The sequence below is a fragment of the Dermatophagoides pteronyssinus genome, unplaced genomic scaffold, assembly GCF_027571235.1.
Source record: "Dermatophagoides pteronyssinus isolate colony J.1.1.1.1 unplaced genomic scaffold, Derpt_VIB-CSIC_2022.12 sq0004, whole genome shotgun sequence".
NCBI lineage: Eukaryota > Metazoa > Arthropoda > Arachnida > Sarcoptiformes > Pyroglyphidae > Dermatophagoides > Dermatophagoides pteronyssinus.
In genome coordinates this window covers 2932323-2954212 of record NW_027461528.1, presented here as the reverse complement: position 1 = coordinate 2954212, position 21890 = coordinate 2932323, and the positions used below count along the sequence as shown (strand labels likewise).

Genomic DNA, 21890 nt, shown 5'->3' with positions numbered 1-21890 from the left:
CATCAATAAAACCTGAATGTTTTTGTTTGTTTGTTTGTTTTAAAAAACTTTTTTCAATTTTCTTCAAAATTCTGCTTCTTTCGTTCGTAGATGAATATATATGTGTGTGTGTGTGTGTGAATGAACCATGTTTTGGTTATTTGCTTTGTTTGTTTGTTGTTGTTTTTGTTGTCGTTAACTGTGTGTGCTGGTGAAATGATCAATCAACCAAATGTGAAATCGTCCAATTATCATCAATTATAATGATGATGATGATTATTGTAATTAACCGCAAAAAAATCTTTCCGAAGCAAGTAGAAAAATATTCCCCGTTTTTCTTCAAAACCACCACAATATATTCTATTGGGGAAAATTTGGGCTAAAATTAGCTGAATAAAAAAAAAAATCAAGAAAAAAAAAAAGAAAAACAGAATCAAAAGCAAAAGCAAAAGTAGAATAATCCGAATTCTCAATGTTCAAACAACCATTTTATTTCGAATTTATTTCAGTTCATTTCAAATTCATCATTGTGTCATTCGTCGATGATTCTTTTCGTTTCGCTTTGGTTTTTTCGTAGTTTTTCTTCAACCAAACCGCACAAAATTGTCATAATAATAATCGAGAAAAAAAGTCGAGAAAATTTTTCGAAATAATAAATTATCCAAGCAAAAACAAAAACAAAAAAATATTCAAACGACAAATCAACCGTTCGAGAGAGATTCGTTTTGTCAAATTATAATTTTTGCTGTTGTTTTTTCTTCAATCCCAATCGCAAATATGTGAAATTTGATTCGTTTTTCTTATTTTGTTTTTCGTTTTTTTCACACTTTCATTAGTGATGATAATGATGATAATGATGAAAGGATGATATTTAATTTCACATTTTCTCTTGGTTTTTGTCTCTCACTCAAACACACAAAATTCTCAGATTTCAAATGGAATGAATTTTGGTGAAAAACGACGACGACGACGACGACGACGAATTCTGTTATTCATCGAATCAAGAATTTTCAGAATATCATCAATGGAGCCATCATCATTATCAATCATCACCATCATCATCATCATCATGAATATTCTTCATGTTGTTGATGGTGAACAACAACAACAACAACAACAACAACAGTCGACTATTTCGACATCAATGATTCAAAAAAATAATGATAGTTTTGAATCAATGTTATCAACAACAACAACAACAACAATGTTACCATATTCATTACGTTGGATTGCAACAAATATCTGTATAATTGTTTTATTATTAGGTATTTTAGGAAATTTATTAGTACCATTAGTTGTTTGTAGACAACGTGAACAATTATCAAATAATTCAACAAATATTTTCCTAATCAACCTAAGTATTGCCGATTTATTAGTACTGGTTGTTTGTACACCAACCGTATTGATTGAATTACATTCAAATCCAGAAATATGGATGTTGGGTGAATTTATGTGTAAGTTTTTGGATTGTTTTTGTTTTGTTATTTTATCATTTCCAAAAAACTTCAATGAAATAAAAAGAAATGGATTAAATGAACCCGGAATTCAGGATTCACTCTCTGTGTGTGTGTCTCATTGTGTTTTCGAAGAATAAGTATAACTTTTTCCATTAATTTTAACGCCTTTTTGGTTATATTTTTCCGCTCTCTTTTCACACAAGAATCAAGAATTAAGTTCAGAAAAAAAAAACAATAAAACAAAACAAAACAAAACAAAACAATAGACAATAGTTCAACAGAAGTGTAATTGAGAATTGTTATTTTGTTTCGTTTTACAGAATATTCTGTATTCTGTATTTAATTTTTTTTTGTTGTAAATTTTAAACTTCTTTTTTTTTATGTTTGTTTGTTTCAACATTCCGGTAATTGTTTTTCTCGACAAATTAAATGATTTGTAATCCCGACCGACAAACAAACAAACAAACATTGTTTCGACTCAATTTTTTTTAGTTAAATGTCTGTGTGGATTTAGATTCTGTTTAAAAAAATGTTGCTGATGTTTTGATGTTTTTTGATGATGATAATGATGGGTGATTAACACAAACATCAATGTCTCGTTTGTTTTTGTTATTTTTTGGCAAAAAACAAAAACAGAAACCAATCTTGTCAACAAAACTTAGAAAAAAAGAACAAACAAAAACAATAACAAAACAATAAAACGAGATTCACTATGAGTCAATGTTCTTTTCTTTTTTTTCCTCGTCGTTGTTTTTGCTGTTTTGGTGAATGCATAAACATTTTCAAGAATTGAGAGAGAAACGTTGGTTGGTTGTTAGGTTGGTTAAATGAATGGAAACAAAACAACGAAAAACGAAAAACAGAATATTTCGGTTCAACGATTCTCTCTGGTGAATCTTTTTAAAAACATGCACATAGTGTGTGTGTGGGTGTTTGACTTCAAAACTCATCATTTTTTGTCTACTTTTTTTTCGTTTCCACCACGACTTTAAAGAATCACGAAGAAAAAGAAGAAAAAAAAACAAAGAATTTTACAATGAAAAAAATGACATGAATTTACAGTCTGCACTAAGTATGTGCATGTGAATAAATCATTTTCATATTGATGTAAATTCCATCATTTTTATTCTTTGTTTCCTTGTTTGGTTACTTACTTTTCTTTCTTCTTCTTCATTTTTTCTTGGAACGTGATAAATTTTTATTCATAAGAATCATAAAAAGAAGAAAATTGATTGATTGATTGCGAAAAGAAAAAATTTTCGTTGTTGTTGTTTATACTTGGTACAAACGATGAATGTTTATGTTTATGTTTTTTGGATGGCTAAAGTGTGAGATAATAAATCAAACAAAAATCAATCGCAATTGACTTAATGATTGTAAACATTATTGGGACAAAAGAGAAAAACAAACAAAAACAAAAACTTTGATAAAAGAAATAAAATTCAATGTTTTTTTTGGTTTTTTGGTTTTTCTGGTTTTCTCCCTTTGGATATGGCAGATTCTTGGGTTTTTTTTCGATGATGGGGAAATATTTCAGAATTTTTTTTTTCGAGAAAAATTCTGACAAGAATTTCTGTAAAGTTTTTTAGAAAAAAAGAAATAAAATTCCTTTTCAACAATAGAATGTGAAATGAAAGGATTATTTTCAAATGTCTTTTTTTTCGTTCTGTTGTTTTGGTAGAGAAATATGATTCCTTGAAAGAAAAATATGATGATGGACATCATCATCATCTTTGTTGTTGTTGTCGTCATTCATTTTTTTCAAATGTTTCCTGAAAAAACAACAACAACAACAAATCGACGTCGACATTATATTTATGAAGAAAAAAAAGTGAATTCTTTTTTTTACATTTTGACAACAACAACAACAACAAAGAAAGAAATGAATTCTTGAATCTTTTCTTCGCTTGCCTGATTTTTTGTTGTTGAATGAAAGAATTTATTGTCACTATACAAATTTATGAATCTATCCTATAATGATTCTGGATTGAAATTGGAAAACAACAACAAGGAATCCAAAAAACCAGAAAAGAAAAGAAGAGAAATTTCCGCTTGTTTCTTTGGATTTTCCATCCAGCAAAAAAAAAAACAAAACTTACCAACCAATTTTCACTAGCTGTCGAATGTCATTCACATCAAACAAATTATTATTACGAAAAAAATAAAACAAAACAAAACAACGAAATTGAATGATTTGTGAACATCTTGTGAACAATTCAGCCCAAAATCAAACCAACCGAAAAACAGATTTTTTTCATTTACAGAATTAACAGAATTTTAGATCATCCCGATCATCATCATCGACAACAGAATCGCAGATTTATCCATTCTGTAAATGAAAGAATCATGTGAGCGATGAGCAAGAGAGAGAGAGAGAGAGAGAGAGAGAGAGAATAAATGAATGAAACATTTTCATCATAAATAAACTTAAGGATGATGATGAATTTCTTTTGAGTGGTTGAAAATCGACAATAATCAACCAATATTACAAATGGAATTGACTAAACACTTTTATCGATTCTTTATACAATACAGGAAAGAAGAAGAATATTCTTTCTTTTTCAAAACACTTACACACACACACACATAAAACCCAAAAGATGAAAAATTATTCTTTTCCTTTTCTTTTTGATTATTGTCATTCTGTATGTGTGTGTGTGTGTGTGTGTGTGTGTGTGTATTATTAATAGCCAATCAGAATGATGAAAAAAAAGATGTTTCTGGAGATTTCTTTCTTTATTTGTTTGATTTTTGTTTGTTTTGTTTCGGTTGTGTGTTCAAACATCAATCGTCAATCGTCATCGTCCGAAAATCGTTCAAGCTGGAATGACAGTATTTGATTCTGTTGTTGTTGTTTGGTTGGTTGTCATTAAAAAAAAAAAGAATTCTGAATCAAGAAAGGATATTGATCTTTGACTTTTGTTGTTGTTGTTGTCCAACCATGTTTTTTTTTTCTCGATGATGACAAATGACAACAACAACAAACAAAAGTTTGATCCAGTTTTTTTTTTTTGCTTATCCAATTTCTTCTTCTAAATATAAATCGATGTTTGGTTTGGTTTGGTTGATTGGTTGGTTGACAATAACGACAAGCAACCGAGAAGAAAAAAAAATATGTTATCTTTTTTTTTTTTGCGTAGGGATTTCTCTCATTCACTCATTAGTTGTTGTTCAATAATAACCCACACACACACACACTGTAGATTGACAGATTATTTCATCTCTCTCTCCTAATCACCACCACCACCACATTTTATTCATTCAAGTGAATGTTTTTCTGTGTGTGTGTGTGTGTGGATATTTGAAAAGAATTATCAAATCATCATCATAATATTTTTTGGTTGCCAAAACAACAACAATAAAAAAAATCCATTGGTTTGTTGTTGCTTGTCGTTTTTTGTTGTTGGGAATATTCCATATTCTGATCCATTGAATCATAATCGTCACCATATTTTTGTCGAGAAAAAATTTGACCTAAATATTATCATTGAATTTGTGTTGGTTTAATTGATACCGAGGGAGGGGGGTTCCAAAATTTTTGGATCTTCTTTTGTCTGTGAAGATGAAATTTGAGATTTCTCTGTGTGTGTGTGTAACATGATAAAATTTCAGTTTTTTTTGCAGAAAAAAAATCTGAATTTTTATCAATTTAAAAGATGAAAATAACCATTTGGTTGTTCAATTATGCGATCAATCTTATCTTTTTGAATGAATAGTCCTTTCGCTATCTATCTGTTTTGTTGATATTAAGATTGTAGCCATTTAACTGTCTAAGATTTCAATATCATCAGTTATCAGTAATGGCCATCAGTTTTTCGAATAAGAGATAGAATTTCGGATTAAAAACCAGAAAAAAAACAAAAAACAAAATCCCATTCAAAACATAAAGTATCAAATCAAGAATATCAAATGACACAGACACACACAGAGTAATGTCGAATAGCCAGACAATTGTTTCAAAAATCAGAAATTAATATTATCAAAACAAATCAAAGATAATGATGATGACGATGACGATGGTAGTCTTTAATCTTTTTTGATGATGATTATGATTTGCTACCATGGTTTGTTTGTTCTTTACACAATCAAAATTGATTTACATGATGTAATTTTTTCTTGTTTTGGTTTTGTTTTATATGAATGAATGTTATTCCATTTATTTTAATGATGGTTTTTAGTCGTAAACAATGAATGAATGAATGAATGAATGAAATCCATCGAACATAATCATTTTTGTCGTTTTTTTCCATCATCATCATCATTATTATCATCATTTTTCGACTTTTTGTTTCAATTTTAATAAATAGTTTCTTTTTGGTTTTTCAAATGAAAAGAATATTTTGTCGTCGTCGTCGTTATCATAATTAAATTGTGGGAAAATAAACAAAACAAAAAAAAAGGAAAAATTAGAGCAGAGAAAAAAATCTAAACACAAACAAAAACTTACTTTACAATTATTTCATCATCATTTTTAGTTTCTGATCGTATAATTTCATTGATAATTTCTTTACGTATCAATTTTCGATCATCATAATCACCGGTAATGAATATTTTTGCCAATTCAAATTGATTAGGAAATTGATTGTTAACAATACGATTATCATCATGAATGAATCGTTGTAAATAAACTTGTTGACAACGATCAAGTTGTTTGAAATGACATTTAGTATGAAAATGATGAAGATTTTTCATTGCTAATCGAATATTATAATTGAATGCATGTAAAAAACCAAATGATTGTTCAACATTCCATTTGTTTGTTGTACGACATAATTCAATAAATTCATTCAATTCTTTATCATTATCATTATCATTGATAATATTTGGTTGCCAAACAAGTTGATCATCATGATTGTTTGAAACAATATTACCATGTTTATCTGGCGTTATATAATCCGGTATATTTGTCATTTTTTCCCCTCGAATAAATTCCAACAAAATATTCGATATTTCAAAACTCCCAAACTGCTCACATTTGCTCGATTCGTTCGATTTCCTTTCGTCGGCCGTTCATAAATGACGATTTCTTTTTCATCCTTCGAATGATCAAGATTTTTTTTTTGTTTATCTTCAAATTTTTTACAAATTTTTCATTATTTTCATCATTTTCCAATCCCAAAAACACAGGTAAAACGGTACCATTTGTTGAATTGGTTGTTGCACATGGATCAATATTGACCATATTGGCTATTTCATTTGAAAGGGTAAGATTTTTGTTTTTGTTTTTTCGTTGTTTCACAATTTGCCTTTTTTTAAAATCGATTTTTCTTTTTTTTTGTTGATTTTACTTAATAATTATGTTTACAAAACGATAATATCGATAGTATTATGCAATATGTTTACCATTAAAAGCAAATTATCTTTGTACAAATCGTCGTGCAATTATAACTGTTTGTTGTTTATGGACAATTGCAATATTGGCTACAATGCCAATATTATTTGTTACCGAATTAGTTGATGCAATATATATTGATGGTTCAATTGTATCTACTTGTATAACAAAAGTAAATCAAGAATGGCAACGTTTATATTATATAATAACAATTATCAGTTTTTTTGTCTTACCATTAATTATATTGATTATTGTTTATTGGATTATTATAAAACGTTTAATACGTGATGATCATCGTTTATTGATTGCATCAACAACAATTAATCAACCACCAAAATCATTATTAATTTGTTCAACAATCAATAATAATAATGATGATTATTGTTGTAAAAAATTACGTTCCAATTCATTAACACAACAACAATTTGTACAAAATTGTAAACAATCATCATCATTGAATAATGAATTATCATCGAATACGAATGATTCAAATACAAATCAATCATCATCATCGAAATGGCATAATACGGCCCATATGTTTCTATTTCGGGATTCATTAGCATCGTTAGGTATAAATAGTCGTCATAATTCAACATCGGAAATATCTTGTTCAAATCATCATCAACAAAATCAAAATAATCAAAATCAACAACAACAACAACAATCAAATTCAAGAAGAAATTCATCCGTAATTGTTTATCGATCACGAAGACAAGTTATCATTATGCTAATTACTGTGGTTATTTGTTTTTTTATTTGTCTATTACCATTTCGTATATTTACAATGTGGTTAGTGATTGTCGAAGAAGATACTATTCGAGCACTGACAATGGAACGTTTTTATCAATTATTATATTTTTGTCGTATTATGATTTATGTTAATTCAATGTTAAATCCATTATTATATGCTGTTGTATCAAGTAAATTTCGTCATGCATTAGTTGATACAATATGGCAATTATTGAATTTTTTCTATTATATTTGTTGTTGTTGTTTTTGTTGTTATTGTTGTTGTTCTGGTTGTTGTTGTTCAGATTCGGATACCGAAACAGAAATATCATCATCATCATTGGATACAATCAATACATCAAAACATCAAACAAAATTAAAACAACAACAACAACAATATTATCGTAATCAAATAAATCGACGACAACAACAACATCGTAAAGCAACCGGTACTTGTGGCTGTCATAATGTTGGACAATTATTAAATCAACGTAATCGTCGTCGACGTAAATTATTTCTTATGAGACAATCAACAACGCTAACAACAACAACAGCATCATCATCATTAACAGGTGATGGTTCATTAAAACAACAACAACAAAATAATAATTCAATTCGTTCAACAGTAACAAATTTTATACCATCATCATCAATTGATGGTACTATTACAACGATAACTTCAATAAATTTAAATCAACCAAACATCAATGATGATGATGATGATGATAATGAAACAAATCAAATTAATCAAACCAAAAGGATAATGAATAATCAAATTATACAGAATTCATTTGATTCAATACAATCATCATCATCCAAATCATATGATTCAATCAATTCTTCTAGTCATCATCATTGTTATCCAAATAATCGTTCTGTATCATTTGAAAATTCATCATCATCAATACAATCGGAAACAATACCATCATCATCATCGGTTATAATGGTAAAAACAAATTTAGAATCATCATCATCACCATCATCAAAATCAATAATGAATTCAATTTATTCATCAAAACATACGGCTGAATATCGTCGTAAATGTATGATGAAACGTTCATCAAGAGTATCGATTATTGATGAACATGATGATGATGATGATAAATCGATTGATACTCATCAACAACAACAAACGAAGAATGTTGATCAAAATGAATCATCATCACCACCAACATCATTATTATCATCATCAATCATTGAAGAAATATTGAATGATCCAAAATTTGTAACATATGAATCCTATGTTTGAGCAATTTTTTTTTTTGAGCCAAAATTTTACAACAAAAAACTAATTATTTTCTCTTGTTTCATTAATTAACATTTTTTTGTTTTTGTTTTTCTGTTTTTTGGAAAAGTCTTATTTATTTATTCACAATCTTATGTATACATTTTACAAACTTTTGATCATCATTTTTTTTTTGAAGAAAAAAAATTTACATTAAAAAAAAATGAAATGTTCTTTGATCTTTGGATGTCTTGATGTCTTTTTTTCTGTTTTGCGGGAAATTTTCTTAATTCGGTCCGGTTTGGTTCAAAAATCACTATTTTTTCTGATCTGAATTTTCAAACTTGAACTTCGAAACAGAAGCGAGCGAGCAAGAAAAAAAAATGTCGTAGAACTTGTCTTTTTTGGTGACAAAAATCAAAAATCAAAAAAATTTACAAACTTGTAATACTTGTTGAACATTTGATTTGATGTTTCTCTATCTATCTGTCGTTATGCATTTTTTTTCCCTGTGGTTTTAAGATTTGATTTGCTGATAAACAGAAAAAAATGTGTTTAATGACCATGTGAAAAGAAAATGTTTAGATTTACTTACTTACAGTAAGTGTGTGTGTGATATTGGAAATACTTTTCAAAAAAAAAGAGATATCGAAAGAGAGAGAGAGAGAGAGAAACAAACGATTACATTATGAAATTTTTGCATTTTGAAATGTAATGCAGTGAATGAAAAATGAAATGAAATGAAAGATTGAAGATTGAAAAGCAAAAACGTATACCGAAGTTCAGGTTCTACGTTCGTTCAGTTGTTGATAAGATTCGTGTGTTTGATTAGAACAAGTTTATTATTCGTCACCAACGTCAAGAAAAAATTCATCAAAAACTTGATGATGGAACATTCAATAATCATTTGATTTGATTTTTGGTTCTTTAACAAATCAATTTCCGTAATCAAATCAATCGATCGATCGTTAAATCAATCAATCAATCAATTTTGATTGTTTTTGTTTTTTGTATCAAGTTTACTTTTCTTGATCAGTAGCTCTTTCTTGATCAGCTTCATATAAAAAGTGTTGCAACTAGCGAAAAAAATGATAATTTTTTGAATTTTTTTCTGGTTCGCGCGTGTGTTTTATATTTGGCAAAAAATTGTTTGATTTCGAAAAATTTCTTTTATTGAATAACAACAATGGCAACAAGAATAATTTTTAATCAGCAAAAAAATCTATGGAATTATCATCGAAGATTTTATTATTCAACTGAAAAAAATCTAACCAAATTCAGTTCAATACGTAATGATTATTATAAACGTAAAACATCATTATCATCATCATTATCAACAACATCAACATTTGGTAATGGTGGTAAACAATCAACAACAAATGGCCAATCAACGAATGGCCAATCATCATCAACATCAACAATTGTAAGAGAATCATTTGCAAATCGTCAAGAATTACGTCGTGCACAACGTGTTGTTATAAAATTAGGTTCAGCTGTTATAACACGTGATGATGAATGTGGTCTTGCGTTAGGTCGTTTAGCATCAATTGTTGAACAAGTATCTGAACTACATAAAGAAGGTCGTGATGTTCTAATGGTAACAAGTGGTGCTGTTGCATTTGGTAAACAAAAATTAGCATCCGAATTACGAATGTCAATGTCAATGCGTGAAACATTATCTCGTGCGAATGATCATCTGCAAGCACGTGGTATGACTTTGTTGGAACCACGTGCAGCAGCTGCTGTTGGTCAATCTGGATTGATGGCCCTTTATGATGCTATGTTTGCACAATATGGTATAACAATAGCACAAATTCTGATTAATAAAACAGATTTTCGTAATCCAACATCCCGACAGAATCTAGCATCAACTGTATTTGAATTATTAAAATTTGATATAATACCAATTATCAATACAAATGATGCAGTCGTATCACCAGCATTACCTGATGTAGATTTAGAAGGTGTTATCAGTGTTAATGATAATGATATATTGGCTGCACATTTAGCAGTTGAAGTTAATTCGGATGCATTATTCTTGCTTTCGGATGTTAATGGTATTTATACAAAACCACCAAAACAAGAAGGTGCACGATTATTGCATACATATGATCCAAGTATTGCTGAAAATATTACATTTGGTGAAGGTTCACGTGTTGGTACTGGTGGTATGGAATCAAAAGTTAATTCAGCTGTTTGGGCATTAAATCGTGGTGTTTCGGTTGTCATTTGTAATGGTATGCAAGATGATGCTATTGCTAATATTATGTCCGGTAAACGTGTTGGTACATTTTTTACACAAATACCTGAACAAATTGAATCAACACAGGCTATGATACAAAATGGTAAGTTTTTCATTTTTCCGGAAAGATTTTTCGTTTGCTATCTATTTTTCTTCCCAAAAAAGATTTCCATATTAAGAAAATTAAGGAAAATTTTTCAATCAAAACAAAAAAAAAAATCAAATTTTAGAAATTTATTGCCATGAAATTCTTGTCAGAAAAAAAAAGGAAATTAACAGTTTTCTAAACATCAAACATCATTAAGATTTTGTTTTTGTCGTAATTCATTCATTCATTTTTGTTTTGTTTTCATTGATTGATTGATGAATTTTTAAGCTAACAGAAAAATTTTTCCTTTTCCTTCTTTTTTCCTGTTGTTGTTGTTGTTGTTTTTTGTTTAATGTAATTTTTTTTGTGTTTGTTTGTTTTTGACAAAAAAAAATTGATTGATTAATTGATTGATCGAATGAATCAAAATAGCCAGACAAAGTAGCCGTTTATTACAGAAATTAACTGGCCTTGAACGTGGTGCAATTATTCATCGTTTGGCAAATTTATTAGAAGAACGTATCGATACGATTTTAGAATCAAATGAACGTGATCTGATTAAAGCACGTTCATCAGGTAAGCCGCAATTGATTGATTTGAGCATTTTATCAATATTGATTTTCGTTTGTTTCTTGTTACCTCGGTTGGATCGAAATAGATTTAGCAAAACCATTATTAGATCGTTTAGCATTGAATGAAACGAAATTAAAATCATTATCAATTGGTCTGCGTCAGATTGCTGATAGTTCAGAATCGGTTTTAGGACGTCAACGTCGTCGTACACGAATATCAAATGGTCTTGATTTATGTCAAATTACTGTACCACTGGGTGTACTATTGGTAATATTTGAATCACGACCAGATTGTCTACCACAAATTGCAGCCTTATCAATTGCAAGTGGAAATGGTCTGTTAGCTAAAGGTGGTAAAGAAGCATGGGAAACAAATCAAACATTACATCAATTAATACAGGAAGCATTATCATCAATATCATCCGATGTACGAATGGCTGTCAATTTAGTTAGCACTCGGGAAGATGTTGCCGAATTAATTCAAGCTGATAATGGTATTGATTTGATTATACCACGTGGTTCAAGTGAATTAGTTCGTTCAATACAGGAACAAAGTCAAAATATACCTGTATTAGGTCATTCTGAAGGTATTTGTCATGTTTATATTGATGATCGTGCTGATATGGATAAAGCAATCCGAATTGGTAAATTGATTTTGATTCTGACCAAAATTCTTTAAAAATAATTTCTGTTTGTTTCATGATTTCTATAGTTCGTGATTCAAAATGTGATTATCCATCAGCATGTAATGCCATAGAAACACTATTATTACATCGTGATCTTATCGATCGACAAGATGATGATTTTTTTCATCGTCTTTGTAATACATTAAAACAAGAATCCGTACGTTTATATTCTGGACCAAGATTACATCAATTGTTAACATTTGGTCCACCCCGTGCCAGAAATCTTCAAACAGAATATGGTGGACTAGAAATGGCAATCGAAATTGTTGATGATTATCATCAAGCAATTGATCATATTAATTTTAATGGTAGTGGTCATACTGATTGTATTGTTACTAATGATGGTAAGTATCCAAACAAACAAACAAAAGTAATCAATAATCCAACCGAAAAAAACGAACGATGATGCTTATATGAGTAGAAATAGAATCGAATGACAGACAAGTGAATAAATGATAGACATTACCCAAACAAACAAACTCATCATTCAAACTAAATTGAAATCATTGAATAATATATATAGAGAGTGAGCGAGAGATATATTTAGTTTAAGGAAGAAAGAAAGAATAATGTTTTTATCATCATCATCATCATCATTTACATCATTATTCGATTCTAGTCATGGACAATTTGATTTTATTGCTTATTGTATATATATGGAAAAACAAACAAATAGATAAGAAATAGATAGATTCTTCTTATACCAAAAACAAAAAGAATGGATTAAAAATGTTTTATTTTTAAAAATAGCAAATGAAAATACATTATTATTATTATTAGGGATCTCAAAAACATAGATAGTGTGTGATGTGTGGGATGTGTAATAATAATATCAATGTTGATGTTCCCAAAACAAAAAGTATAGTGAAAAAGGAAACCTCGATTATATAATGACAATTATATAAATGGCTTTATTGAGGATGATTTTGTTTGTTTGTTGCTTGCTTGTTTTGTTTATTTATAAACTTGAATGTCCTTGGTCCAAATTCTTTACGTTTTTTTGAGATCTTCCGGTCATTTTGTAATATTATGATGATGATGATAAAGATGACATAAAAAAGATAAATACCATTTCGGTACTAATCGGAGGAAAAAATAGAATGAGAATGAATAAGTGAAATCCAAAGTCCGATTACGAACATCCATTAACATAATTTTTTCGTTCTTTTCGTTCATATGTTTTGATCATTAATTTTCTTTTTTCTTTTTTTTTTTGAAAAATGATAATCTATACTGAAAGAAAATCGTGCCAAAGAATTTTTAAGAGATGTTGATTCAGCATGTGTATTTCATAATTGTTCAACAAGATTTGCTGATGGTTATCGTTTTGGTTTGGGTGCTGAAGTTGGTATATCAACTGGTCGTATACATGCACGTGGTCCAGTTGGTATTGAAGGTTTATTAACAACCAAATGGCAATTAGTTGGACAAGGACATGTTGTACAGGATTTTGAAAAAAATGGTTTCTGTCAATATGAACATCAATCATTACCAATTGAATCGGAATATCAACAACAACAACAACAAAATTCAAACAAATTAAATGTTGAAATTGATTCTTGAAAGGATGTTTTCTTCTTATCATTATGTATCATTCTTTGTTCTTTACAAATTAAAATTGTTGTAATTGAGCAAATAAATTTCGTAATTTTTCTTTATTATCTGTTGTTTCATTATCAATATCCATTTCGTCTTCGTCATCATCATCCTCTTCTTCTTGTTGACAATTCTTTTCGAATTGATTCGGTACACTAAGATCCAATTGAATTAACGATGATGATGTTGATGATGATGGTAATGTAGACGGTAATCGTTCGTGCTTAACATCTTCAGCTATCTCGATGTCCGATGGAACAACATCATCTGATACAATATCATCACCTGCAATGGGTTGTGGTGGTAAATATTTTCGACAATAAACTTGTTGTAAACGATCTTCCAATAATTTTCTTTGCTGTGATAAATCATTAAGAATTGAATCAATTTTTTCCAATTCATTCAATAATTTTCTTCGTTTATTCTGGATGGAAACCATAATCAATTGACAACAAAATTCAAAACGAGCAGAATTTTTTCAAAACGTTCGAAATTCTTTACTGTGAAGCGACTATTTTGACAATATAACACCTGTGATTCGTGAAAAAATCAAAATTCAAATCAAAAAAAAAATTTTTGAAGAAAAAAAAACTTTTATTTTGACAAATTTTTTTCTGCAAAAAAACGAATATAAAATGTAAACAAATAATTTATCAAAATATGGCAAAAAGTATACTAAAGTTTAAAGGCAATATTTATATGAAGGAAAAAATATTCATTCTATGTTTTGTGTTCTTGTTGCTGATTCTGTTGTTGTTGTTGTGAATTTGTTGATGGAGGTGGTTTTTGTTCATCACCCGAACCCAATACATCTTTATCCACTTGTAATAGATCAATATGTTGTCGTTTGATTGCTTCATGTACACAATTCTGATATAATTTAAAAATATTATCACACATTGTTGAACGATGATCACCTTTTAAAAATTTTTCAGCAAACCAAACATTAAAACATTGATCATATTGACGTTTAAGTTCATTACATTCTTTACCAATTGATTCCATTATTTAATGTTTATTCACTTCTGATCAATGATATGATTGTCTTGAATTTTGAAGATTTTTAAATCCAAAATCAAAATCACATGAAACCATGCAATATATCAATGTTTCATCATTTCGGTTGGTGTCGAAATAGCCTCCCATCAACGAGAAAATATATAAATATCAGCTGAATTAGGTTCTGTGTGTTGTGCTTATTTTTGACAATTTTGACGGATAAAATGGTTAGTTTCTCTCGACCAAACTTTGCATAAATAATAATCGTTTTTTTCATTTTTCCATAGAATAAATCAATTGATCTTTTATCGTTACGATTGGCTGATATTGAACAACGTTTATATGGTTTTAATACGGCAAATTTTTCGGCGACCGGTGAAATAGCTGGCGATCATCAAAATGTACAACATCAGCAACAACAGCCAAATCTTATTGAAATGCTTGCTGAAATTGAATCGAAATTAAAATCCTTAACAATTGGTAAAGATAGATTTAATCAATGTTATAATGAATTGCAACGATTACAAAAATGGTTACGGGAAGATGATCAAATGGATTTATTAATTCGTACATTTGGTAGTCATTCATCGGTTATAAAATTTGAACAAGTTCTTGCATTTGAAGATGAAATTCGTTCGGATTTTGATCGTATCGAACAAATTGATCGATTAAAACCATCATTAGATCAAAAAAATTTTATACGAATCGCTGAATTGGAACCAAAATTAATTCGATTAAAACTACAGCTATTCGAAGCAAGACAACAATCAAAACAAATAGATTTGGAAACAAAAGAATTAATCGAAAGATTCAACAATTGGTACGGGAATTTGATTGAAAATTTTCAACAAATTCATAAAGATCTTGATGAATTAGAACACCAAAATGATTTGAATAAATATGATTTATAAATAAAAAAAGATAATTAATATTTTAATAAATAATTAAAAAAATTTTTACAAAAAAAACTAATAACTTTTTTCATTCAAAATGCTCTAACAAAAATCAATTTGTTTTTTCATTTCCAAAAGATATTGATAAAATTGATCCAATGCTTTCAATTGTTTTCGATGTAAAAGAATTTGTCGACGATATTTTTGTAATTCTTCAACAGATTCTACGGGTGTTAGATTATATTGTTTCATAAGATAACAAGCAACTAATGTTGCACTTCTTGTACGGCCAGCTTTACAATGTACATAGGTTGTTGTTGATGTCGATGATGAAGGAATGTTGGTGATTTTTTTATCATTATTATCGATTATATCGATAATTCGTCCATTGTTTTTGATTGGCCAATTCACCAATAATGGTTGACGATCGTAAAGAATTTTTTGTAATTTCCGTTCGGAAAATTCCGATTTCAAATTTCGTAAATGATGATTATCGTTAGTAGCAGACATGGTTAGTATGAATTCAACACCATCAATCAATTGTTTTAATGTTGGTGCATGAAATATATCGGCAGTATTCAATTGAAGATAATCAACATTTAATAATTTCCATTCTTGTTGATTTGTAACAGCAAATAATAATTCAAAATTTTCATTCATCGATATTACTGAACGAACATTTTCACCAATATATAATTGATTTGTAATTGAACCATGAAATGGTAATGCACCTAATATAACTCGATTATCAATACGATCATACCAATTCCATGATGACCAACGATTTCTTAAAAGATTATAACTTAATGATGGTAAAAATGTTATTTTTGCAAATAATGACATTGTTTGTTTGTTGTTGTTTTTTCGAATCGTTCGAATTGAAATTTTTTCCCAGAAAATTTTTGCTCGCTTTCGTCATCATCATCATCATCATCATCATGATCGTTAATTGTGGATAAAAGTAGCCTTTCTCAACTTTTGATGGACAACAACAACAACAACAACAAATGAAGAGACCAGTTTTTCTGATCTAAAAAAAATCGAACAAGTTTTTTTTTGACAGAAATCTTTGGAAAAAAAATTACAGCGCCATCTTCTGACAAACTATATAGATTGGATTTTTGAATCAATTTTTTCCCCATTTGATTGATTTTGAATTTTGAACCAGGAAAAATTAAAATTAAAAAAAAAACTTCAAAGTCACGAATTTTGATCAATGAATTTTCGAAAATTATCGGTTATAAAATTATTCGACCAGGAAAAACATCAAAAGTACTGAAATGAGGAAATTGAAAAGCGAAAAAACAACGATTCGAATGAAACAAAGATTCGAACGTTTTGATTTCGAACGAATTGATTTCGAACGTTTTTTTTTTTTTTGTTGACATTCGTCCATCATCGAATGCTCGAGATTGATCTGATTTTTCGCAAAATTTCATCCGAAAAAAAATCAACTAATTCAAGACAAGATTCAACCAACAAAGATAAGAATGTGGTGGAAATTACAACAATTTGATTTTCTATTCGAATATGTTGGTATGACACCAGATTTTCGTACCAAACATCTATTATGGGTAAATGTATCACCAATATTGGTTATATGGGCAATTATAAATTGTGTTATATTTGCAAAAATAATCGGTCCAGAAGTGATGCGTGGCTTACCGGCATTCGATGTTCGTTGGTTAATGTTCATATATAATATAACAATGTCAGCATGTAATTGTTTTGCTGTTTATAAAGTAGTATCATTATCGAATTATTTTCGTATTTTATTGAATTTTGATTATCCTGATCGTATGGATTGTTCAACAAGATCATTTTATCTAATACATCTTGGTTATCTTTATTGGTTATCGAAAATTCTTGATTTATGGGATACAAGTTTTTTTGTTATACGAAAAAAATTTTCACAAATAACATTATTACATGTTTATCATCATACGGTTGTACCATTATTTGGTTATATATTGCTACGTGTTAATCCAATATTACCTTGTGTTTTTCTTTTTACATGTAAGTAAAATGAATGTTGTTTTTTTTTGGTTCAATTTCTAATCCTGTGGAACATTTTGCTTTTGATTTTTTTTTCTTCTTCCATTTGTTTTAGTTATCAATTCAACGGTACATGTTATTATGTATTCATATTATGGTTTGGCTGCATTAGGACCATGGATACAACCATATTTATGGTGGAAAAAATATATAACCATATTACAATTATATCAATTTGTTTTATATGGATTTTATGGTTTTTTAATTTGGATTTTTGGTCAAAATTATCCAGTATTTTGGCTATATTTAGGCTTGACACAACCACCATTATTTTTTTGGTTATTTTTTGATTTCTATATGAAAGCTTATAATCGTACAGCAATGGATATATGGCGTGCATTATTAATGTATCGTCATCATCGACATCATCGACGTGGACTACAAGATGATCGACAAACCAGTGAAATTAAGAAAAAACCGATGGACAACATGACCATTGTGAATGATAACAAAGATGACGATAATGATTTATATTTGACGACAAAAAATGGTTTAAAAATTGATTAATTTTTTTGCGGTACTACTTTTAATTACAAAATCATCATCATTTCTTTTTCCTATTCATTTTAATCAATTCAATCAAAATATTCAAACCAATCAAACCGATACTAATGAATGCACCAATACGCCATATTGTTCGTATACCATAATTCTGTGTTATATAACCACCAAATAATGAACCAATACCAAGACCAATACCTTCATAACATGCTGACATTAATGCTTGCATTGTTGCACTTGGTTTTATCATTTGTCGTTGTTGTTGTTGTTGTTTTTGGTCATTTACATCATTCTGGTTATTAAATTTATCACATTTATCAGCATAATAATTAGCAACATATGTCATAACAGAATAGAATAATGAAAATGTTAGACCTTGTAAAATTTCAACCAATAAAATATCCCAATAAAGACCATTATTTTGTTCTAACCAATAACCATAAGCAATGTAACGTAATGCAAATGCAGCCAATGCTAAACATAATGACCAAATTGAACCAAAATATTCAATAATAAAATGTGCAAAATAAAATATTGGTATTTCACCTAAAAAACTTTCAACAAATAAACAAAGACCCATAAGTAATGCATCTTTACCACGTAAATCTTCCAGGTACCAGAAAAAGAATGACCAATGAAATGCAGTTAGTATGCCGAATATAAAAATATTCAAAGAATGTTGTATCAAAGTTGGATATTGACGAAATAATCGAATGATTTGGATGAAAATTTCCAAAACAGACCAAAAAATTCCGGTAGATTTTTCTTCATTCGAATTTGTAACGGTTGTTGTTGTTGTTGTTCCGGATTCTGGATTCAGATCTGGTTTCATCACTGTACGTCGATGATAAAATTGCCATATTGTGAAAAGATCCAATGATTCAATGGCAACAAACATAATCAAACCGGGTATTAGATATGGCAGATGACCTGGATGATCATTTATAACACCGGATAATATTCCTATGATGATGGATAAACAAAAACATCGAATCAAACAATCGATAGTGAGATAATAATAATCGATAGTGTGATATATTTACCAAAAATTCCATAACCAACTGTACCCCAAATACGATAACTACCATAACTGATATTTTGTTTAAAACTTTTCAGCTGTTCAACTTCATTAATAACTAAATAATCGGTTAATGAAATACCCGAACCCATTGCTGTATTTGCAATCAATGTTAATAGGCAAAATATCCACCAAAGAATTTCCGTTGTTATCCATTGTAATAACCATGGTATTAATAATAATAAACCATAACCCAATATGGTTGATATTTGTGATATAATCAATATAATTGAATGACAATTATAACGATCACCAATTGAACATATTAATGGTTTTATAATTGAAACAATAAATGGTAGAATAAAGAATAAAATACCAACAGATTCAGCTGATATTTGTAAATGTTCTCGAGCAAATATTGATACAAATGGTAGAATACCGCTTAACGAACCAAACCAAAAAAGATAATGTGCTTTTAATGGCCAATTTGATTGCATTTTTTTTAAAGGAATTTTAAGTTTCACAAACAAGAGAAAAAAAAATATGATCCACATCCATAAATGGTGTGTATGATTCAAATGGTGGATGCTAATCAAATGCTGATCGTAAAAAAATCAAAATAAGCATCATAAAACATCAAAATTATCATTATCATTATCACTAGTAATTAATTAATTAATTATAAATGTAGTGATGCCATGTAAAAAATTCAGCCATTTTTTAAAAAAATGATCATTAATGGATGTTTACAATGTATCAAAAAACAAAAACAACAACAACGGCAGTAACTTGATACTTTTTTGAATTTTTTTTTAATCCATCCACGAGCACACCTTGAATACTTTTATTTCAATTCAGGAAAAAATTGAAATAAAGATTCATGCGCGCGCATGTGTTTATTCTCTCTCTTTCCAAATGGGTGTTTCAAAATTTGAGCCATTTTTTTTTTGGTAATCATTTTCATCGTTAGATGGCGATATGGATTCCATTAAAGAAAAGAATTTTCTTGTTTTTTTTTCTCGTCAGAATAATCAATGTAGATGTAGATTCTGTTTTGGTTTGTTTGTCGAATATTCTGCTGTTTGTCGGCAAATGCTATCCCCTTTTTTTTTATTATTCGGAACCAAATCCCCTCCTACCGGTACCTAAAAACCATAGAATAAAAAATTTGTCATCATCATCGGCGTCGGTTATTCGATGGCGGTTATTTTTTTTTCCTTGGTCATGAATGTGGGGATAGAATTCTCATTAACAACATTGAAAGAAGAACATAGGGAGAAAAAAAACTATAAAAAGCTAGTCCCGAAAATTTTCTTGACAAATGTTTTACATAAACAAACATTTGGTGCGAAGAACGAGGGGGATGAAGGAAAGGTTTTCGCTTGTTTGTTTTTAGTTTTCTTCGAAAAAACAAATTCTCCCTTCAAATCAAAAATCTTAATGAATAAGGTGTTTACACAAGCAACAAAATTATCAATTTATTGATCAATTCGATCCAATACTATGTGATTATCATCAAAATCAATCCAATCGATTTTCTCAAATCAATCGATATATTTTCCCACGGGTAAAAATTGTCTAAAAACAAAACAAAACAACAAAAAACATTATCATGGCGCCAATGATAATGATAATTTTTGTTGTTGTTGTTTTTGTTGTTTTGTATAACCATCACCAATATCATTGATTGTGGTTAAGTCATCATCATCATCATCAATTCATCAAAATGACAAATGATGATAATAATCACAGGCACGTTCATCAAATGGATGTTTCGGGTCATCAAGTTTATTATCATCATTTTTTTTCTGACCATTAAAAAACAATATCCAACAACAACAACATCAATGATCATCATAATGTTTGGTTTGTGGTGAAGTGAACAAAAAACCTAAAGCCTAAAGGCATTTTTGTGAGACAAGTAAAAAAAAATGTCAAATAAATATTGTGTACGTGTTTCTGCTCTGTGTGTGTGTGTGTGTGTGTGTGTGTGTTTGTGTAATCACCAGATCAGTGAAATGATACATATCAAATGATCGGAAATAAAACACACAAAAAACCATAATAATAAATTCATTTGAATTTGGATGATAATTGTGCTTTCCTTGGTGGCTTTTCCTTGGTGGCTTTTCATTTCTTTGATTATAATCATCATTGAAAACTTATCAAACAACATCCTTTCAGACAGTATATTTCTTTGTTCTTGGTATCTCAATCAATAATTCAGTGTTTTTTGTAATCTTAATTTTAATTTTTTGTTAAATTAATTTTAGCCTGCGGGGATTTTTACATTTATTATAAGAACAAAGAAGTAAAAAGTAATTATTATTTTTCTGATTTTCCTAACAATCCAACCATTGGTGAATGTGGTGTCCATAAATTTCCTTCCACTTTTTTTTTGGGTTGATTATGTGTGTGTGTGTGTGTGTATGGTGAATGTTTACAATATATGGCGCCCAAATTTTCTTCACAATGTACAATATTTTTTTTTGTTTTAATTGACACTATAAACAAAAAA

General features: G+C 28.9%; 7 protein-coding genes across 7 annotated transcripts; 3 read left to right on the top strand and 4 right to left on the bottom strand.

Annotated features, from left to right (window-relative positions):
* The first annotated feature begins 39 nt into the window (after positions 1 to 39).
* LOC113792476 (uncharacterized) lies at positions 40 to 13971 on the top strand. Its single transcript, XM_075819494.1, has 8 exons — positions 40 to 1433; positions 6564 to 6640; positions 6761 to 8743; positions 9903 to 11067; positions 11485 to 11628; positions 11711 to 12268; positions 12337 to 12654; positions 13551 to 13971. Exons 1-8 carry the CDS (start codon positions 920 to 922, stop codon positions 13871 to 13873), a joined length of 5082 nt encoding a protein of 1693 aa, XP_075675609.1. The 5' UTR covers positions 40 to 919; the 3' UTR covers positions 13874 to 13971.
* On the bottom strand, positions 5381 to 7128 carry LOC142644870 (uncharacterized). Its single transcript, XM_075819459.1, has 3 exons — positions 7002 to 7128; positions 5884 to 6923; positions 5381 to 5746 (listed from the first exon to the last, which is right to left on the bottom strand). The coding sequence occupies exons 2-3, from the start codon at positions 6345 to 6347 to the stop codon at positions 5707 to 5709; spliced, it is 504 nt and encodes a 167-aa protein (XP_075675574.1). The 5' UTR covers positions 6348 to 6923; positions 7002 to 7128; the 3' UTR covers positions 5381 to 5706.
* Positions 13972 to 14479: 508 nt separating the features above from the next.
* Positions 14480 to 14911, bottom strand: LOC113792480 (TP53-regulated inhibitor of apoptosis 1-like). The gene has a single exon (XM_027342375.2). The coding sequence runs from the start codon at positions 14909 to 14911 to the stop codon at positions 14627 to 14629; it is 285 nt and encodes a 94-aa protein (XP_027198176.2). The 3' UTR covers positions 14480 to 14626.
* A 71-nt stretch (positions 14912 to 14982) lies between these two features.
* LOC113792479 (uncharacterized) lies at positions 14983 to 15831 on the top strand. The gene is made up of 2 exons (XM_027342374.2): positions 14983 to 15132; positions 15193 to 15831. The coding sequence occupies exons 1-2, from the start codon at positions 15130 to 15132 to the stop codon at positions 15814 to 15816; spliced, it is 627 nt and encodes a 208-aa protein (XP_027198175.2). The 5' UTR covers positions 14983 to 15129; the 3' UTR covers positions 15817 to 15831.
* On the bottom strand, positions 15810 to 16852 carry LOC113792478 (phosphatidylglycerophosphatase and protein-tyrosine phosphatase 1-like). Its single transcript, XM_027342373.2, has one exon. It carries the CDS (start codon positions 16639 to 16641, stop codon positions 15901 to 15903), a length of 741 nt encoding a protein of 246 aa, XP_027198174.2. The 5' UTR covers positions 16642 to 16852; the 3' UTR covers positions 15810 to 15900.
* A 135-nt stretch (positions 16853 to 16987) lies between these two features.
* On the top strand, positions 16988 to 19324 carry LOC113792444 (very long chain fatty acid elongase 1-like). The gene is made up of 2 exons (XM_027342331.2): positions 16988 to 17814; positions 17909 to 19324. Exons 1-2 carry the CDS (start codon positions 17289 to 17291, stop codon positions 18358 to 18360), a joined length of 978 nt encoding a protein of 325 aa, XP_027198132.2. The 5' UTR covers positions 16988 to 17288; the 3' UTR covers positions 18361 to 19324.
* LOC113792443 (major facilitator superfamily domain-containing protein 6-A-like) lies at positions 18374 to 19941 on the bottom strand. The gene is made up of 2 exons (XM_027342330.2): positions 19398 to 19941; positions 18374 to 19317 (listed from the first exon to the last, which is right to left on the bottom strand). Exons 1-2 carry the CDS (start codon positions 19924 to 19926, stop codon positions 18398 to 18400), a joined length of 1449 nt encoding a protein of 482 aa, XP_027198131.2. The 5' UTR covers positions 19927 to 19941; the 3' UTR covers positions 18374 to 18397.
* Positions 19942 to 21890: the final 1949 nt, after the last annotated feature.